Source organism: Acomys minous (assembly GCF_964271855.1).
Source record: "Acomys minous genome assembly, chromosome: 2".
In the NCBI taxonomy this organism is placed as follows: domain Eukaryota; kingdom Metazoa; phylum Chordata; class Mammalia; order Rodentia; family Muridae; genus Acomys; species Acomys minous.
Genome location: NC_140484.1, coordinates 52,171,677 through 52,176,915, shown reverse-complemented (window position 1 = coordinate 52,176,915; position 5,239 = coordinate 52,171,677). Strand labels below are relative to the sequence as shown.

The following is a 5,239-nucleotide window of genomic DNA, read 5'->3' as shown; positions in this document are numbered from 1 at the left end:
TGCTGTGGATCGCTGGTGCTCCTCCCTCAGACACAGGCTCCCTTCCTGCTGGCTGCTGTGGATCGCTGGTGCTCCTCCCTCAGACACAGGCTCCCTTCCTGCTGGCTGCTGTGGATCGCTGGTGCTCCTCCCTCAGACACAGGCTCCCTTCCTGCTGGCTGCTGTGGATCGCTGGTGCTCCTCCCTCAGACACAGAGCTCCTTCCTGCTGGCTGCTGTGGATCGCTGGTGCTCCTCCCTCAGACACAGGCTCCCTTCCTGCTGGCTGCTGTGGATCGCTGGTGCTCCTCCCTCAGACACAGAGCTCCTTCCTGCTGGCTGCTGTGGATCGCTGGTGCTCCTCCCTCAGACACAGAGCTCCTGCCAAGCACTGCTCTTCATGGAGCGCCTGCCTAGGTTCAGGCACAGGTAGTGTTAATGGCATCAGCTGTAGCTAGTCTGACCCTTGTTTCTCTAACATTTGTTGATCATCTGTGTGTCCCATTTGACACACCATCTGCTTTCTGCAGCCCCACGAGTGAAATCCTTCTCTACAAACTCTTCCTAATGGCACCTTGGATAGAACTGAGCAGGATGCTCATTCCTGAATCCAAATAAGATAGCAAGGAGCAATAGCAGCCAGTGAGGGTACAGAGACTGTGATGGGGGACTCAGATAAACCCAACATAGCCAGAGAGGAGGTAAGAAAAAATGCAAAAGTTAAAGTATGAAAAGGTATTGATGGTCGGTGGTGGTGCGCACCTTTAACCCCAGCACCCAGGATGCAGAGGCAGGTAGATCTCTGAGTTCAAGGCCAGCCTGGTCTACAGAGTGAGTTCCAGGACAGCATGGGCTACACAGAGAAACCCTGTCTCCAAAACAAAACAAAAAACATAAAAAGAAAGAGAAAATGGAAGAAAAGATAAAGTATTACACGATTCTAAAATACAGAATGACCTTTATTTACATATGAAGTCACAGCAAGAGCCAGGAGTGTGACACACAGTCTTAGTCCCAGCCACTCTGAGGGAAGAGGCAGGCGGATCTCTGTGAGTCTGAAGCCAGATTAGTCTACATAGCAATTCCAGGACAGCCATGGACATATAGTGAGACCCTGTCTCAAAAAAGAAAAAGAAAGATAGGATTGAAAGAAGGAAGGAAGAGCCAGGAGTGGTGGCATAGTCCCGAGGCAGAGGCAGGCAGATCTCTGTGAGTTCGAGGCCAGCCTGGTCTACAAAGAGAGTCCAGGACAGCCAGGACTGTTACACAGAGAAATCCTGTCTCAAAAAACAATTTAAAAATTTTTTCTTTAATTAAAAAAAGGAATGAAAGAAGGAAAAAAGAAAGGATGAAAGAAATAAGAAAGTAGGAAGTAAAGAAAAAATATGGTGCCCGGGGTTGCGGGCACGCGGCAGGAAACCGTTGGGGTTTGCTTTGGCCGTGGTGGACGCGGCCGTGGACACCATGCAGCTGACCGTTAAGGCGCTCCAGGGCTGGGAGTGCAGCCTACAGGTGTCGGAGGACGAACTAGTGTCTACACTGAAGCACCTGGTCTCGGATAAGCTGAATGTCCCCGTACGCCAGCAACGCCTGCTGTTCAAGGGCAAGGCCCTAGCAGATGAGAAACGACTGTCAGATTACAACATTGGGCCCAATTCTAAATTCAACCTAGTTGTTAAGCCTTTGGAGAAGGTGCTCCTGGTCGACTCCCCACCCCTACCCATCTGGCAGCTGATCTCCAAAGATGCCAGCAGGGTCCTGGAACAACTACAGACGGATTATGACAGGTCCCTGAGCCGGCTAACACTGGATGACATCGAACATTTGGCCAGCCGCTTTCTACAGCCCGAAGTGACTGAGGCTATGGAAAAGGGGTTTCCCAAATAGCATTCTGGGATTGTGGGGGAAAATCCCAGGTCGGGCCACAGCTGCATGTTGCATTAAATGTGTTCTCATGTCAAAAAAAAAAAAAAAAATCCAGGGGCTGGAGAGATGCCTCAGTGGTTAAGAGCCATGGCTGCTTTTCCAAAGGAATCAGGTCCAATTCCCAGGACCACATGGCAGCTCACAACTGTCTGCAACTCTAGTTCCAGAGGATCTGGTGCCCTCACACAGACTCACGTGAAGCCAAAGCACCAATGTACTAATAAATAAGACAGTCTGCAAACAAAGCTAAAAAAAATAATAAAAGGAAAAGTTGGGGCTGGAGAGTTGGCTCAGTGGTTAAGAGCACTGTCTGCTCTTCCAAAGGTCCTAGGTTCAATTCCCAGCACCCACATGGCAGCTCACAACTGTCTGTAGCCTCAAGATCTGACACCCTCACATCAATGCACATAAATTAAAAGATATATCTTTAAAAAAAAAAAAAAAAAAAAAGGAAAAGTCATGACAAGGCCCAAGGGAGTAGAGGGATGACATGAAGAAGGGCACAAAGATGTAACCTACAGGCCCTACATTTTTTTTAAAAAAAGATGCATTTATTATGTATACAGTGCTTTGCCTACATCACAGAAGTGGGTATCAGATCTCATTATAGACGGCTGTGAGCCGCCATGTGGTTGCTGGGAATTGAACTCAGGACCTCTGGAAAAGCAGTCAGTGCTCTTAACCACTGAGCCATCTCTCCAGCCCCAGGCCCTACATTTTAAGGACAGAGAAAGATGCCCATTGCTTGGGCACTTGAGATGTGCTTGCTGCCAAACCTAATTATCCAAGTTCAATCCCCAGTTCCCCTAAGGAGGGAGAAGAAAAACAGCTCCCACAAGTTTCCCTCTGACCTCCACATGTTTGGAAGATCCCTGTGCACAGAACACAAAGCCAAACAAACCTTGCCATATGCAAATACCAAGATAGTATCCACTCACTTAATACGTATGTATCAAGAGCCTGCTTGAGATAAACATAGGATGTGAACCAGATAAAAGTCTCCATCCTTAAAGAACTTATGTTTAGCAGGGACAAATAGACAAAGCACATGAACATGGGCAGAACATGGACACATCATGTAGGATTTTAAAGGACCTTTTATGTTTTGTCCAATTCTTTTTTTTTAAGATTTATTTATTATGTAAACAGTGCTCTGCCTGCATGTACATCTGAGAGATAAACCTGTTTTTTAGGATCCCAAGTTCGGGATTGGAATGGTCTCGTGAGAGAACAGGTGAGGTTAATTCACTAGAAGAGCAACCACCTCATGCAGGAGTTTAATTGTTGCCAGCTGAGAAGATCCCATGAACAGACTCTGGGAGGAGATATATAAATGAGCCCAGAACTGGAGGCGGGGCTTTTGGAGACTTGGGATAGATTTGGCTGTTCATTGCTGCACTTCGAGATGCTCCTAGAGAGAACTGCTCGAGGGAAGGCTTCGGGGCTCCGGCTTCTGAAGAGGTTCTGGGTTCTGGTTACCCCAGGTTCCAGCAGAAGAAATCCTGCAGCTCACACCCGGAGAATCGTTCCTCAGAACTGATATCCTTAAGGTTTTGTTATTGTGTCCATTAATCCTCATTTCTTTCCTACTGGTTTGGTTAGTTGGGTTATAGTGACGTATGCTTGGTCACTAAGTTGTTAATAAAATATATTGGTTAAGAAAATTGAGCCTACATACACCCGCAGGACAGAAGAGGGCATCAGATCACCCTATAGATGGTTGTGAGCCACCATGTGGCTGCTGGGAATTGAACTCAGGACCTCTGGAGGAACAGACAGTGCTCTTAACCACTGAGCCATCTTTCCAGCTCCAAATAAATATTTTTTTAAAGGAAACAATGCTTCCTTTAAAATTTAATAATGGGGCTGGAGAGATGGCTCAGAGGTTAAGAGCACTGTCTGCTCTTCCAGAGGTCCTGAGTTCAATTCCCAGCAGCTACTTGGTGGCTCACAACCATCTATAGCGTGATCTGATGCCCTCTTCTGGCCTGAGGTACACATCCAGACAGCACTGTATACATAATAATAAATAAATCTTTTTTTTAATTAACTAATAAGGGCTGGAGAGGTGACTCAGCGGTTAGTAGCAATGGCTGCTCTTCCAGAGGACCTGGGTTCAGTTCCAAGCAACCACATGACAGCTCACAACTGTCTGTAACTCCAGTTCCAGGGGTTCTGACACCCTTACATACATAAAGTAAAAATAAATAAAAAATTTTAAAAAGTAATTAATAAAACTGAATTCAAAAAACATATTTTATTATATGTAAAATTAGATTTCCAAACACACTGATGTCTAAATAGAGACAGACTTGTTTCTGCCCGTCAGGTTTAGATTCTTCCCTCGGGGTGTCCAGACATCTTTATTGTGCAACAGACTGGAAGAAAAGAAGTTTAGGCAGGTGGCTGGGTCAGCAGGAGCTTGTCTGTCTGGTTTTGAGGGAGAACAGGTCTTCACTAAGACAGTTCTCAGTGAAACAGCCCTCTCTCTCTCTCTCCCTCTCTCTCTCTCTCTCTTCCTCTCTCTCTTTTGTTGTTGTTGTTTTCTGAAACAGGGTTTTTCTGTTATCTTAGCTGTCTTGGACTGGCTTTGTACACCAGGCTGGCCTCGAACTCACAGTGATCCGCCTGCCTCTGCCTTCTGAGTGCTGGGATTAAAGGCGTGAGCCACCACGCCTAGCTGAAACAGCTCTCTTATTGGAGGGGTGGATAAGGGCTATATAAAGCCTGGGGAAGTGTGTAAAGGTTTTCCAGGTGAGTGCACATCATTGGCTGGGGCTGAGGTGCTGCGAATGCTTCGTTTTCATGTAGAGAAATTCCAGGTACTAGCTGGACATGGCCTTATAATGATATAGGTAATTTTAATGTGAAACCTGGCCTCCAGGCTGTGTGACTACCTCAGGGGCTAGCTTCCCCGGTCGCATTGCTCATGAGCTCCACAGTAATCTATTCAGCTAATTTGGTCACAGTTGTTGGGCCACCATCTACTGTTTTGATTACAATAGATGTCTTGGGGCTTATGTTTTTGTTTTTCCAAGACAGGGTTTCTCTGTGTAGACTTGGTTGGTCCGGGCTCTCTTTGTAGACCAGGCTGGCCTCGAACTCACAGCGATCCGCCTGCTCATGCCACCAGAGTGTTTGTTCTTTTCACAGAATCTCTTGCCCTGACTGGCCTCAAACTTGCTATTGTTGTAGTACAAGAGTTACCGCATCCTGAGCTGGGCGGCGGCGGTGGCGCACGCCTTTAATCCCAGCACTCGGAGGCAGAGGCAGGCGGATTGGATCTCCGTGAGTTCGAGGCCAGCCTGGTCTACAAAGTGAGTCCAGGACAGCCA

General features: G+C 47.0%; 1 protein-coding gene across 1 annotated transcript; it reads left to right on the top strand.

The window, feature by feature from the left end:
* The first annotated feature begins 338 nt into the window (after nucleotides 1-338).
* On the top strand, nucleotides 339-1,965 carry LOC311581714 (ubiquitin-like protein 4A). Its single transcript, XM_084754235.1, has one exon. The coding sequence runs from the start codon at nucleotides 1,443-1,445 to the stop codon at nucleotides 1,863-1,865; it is 423 nt and encodes a 140-aa protein (XP_084610361.1). The 5' UTR covers nucleotides 339-1,442; the 3' UTR covers nucleotides 1,866-1,965.
* The last annotated feature ends 3,274 nt before the right edge of the window (nucleotides 1,966-5,239 follow it).

Coding starts and splice junctions, on each gene's coding strand:
- LOC311581714 (XM_084754235.1), top strand. CDS start 1,443: ATGCAGCTGACCGTTAAGGCGCTCCAGGGCTGGGAGTGCAGCCTACAG.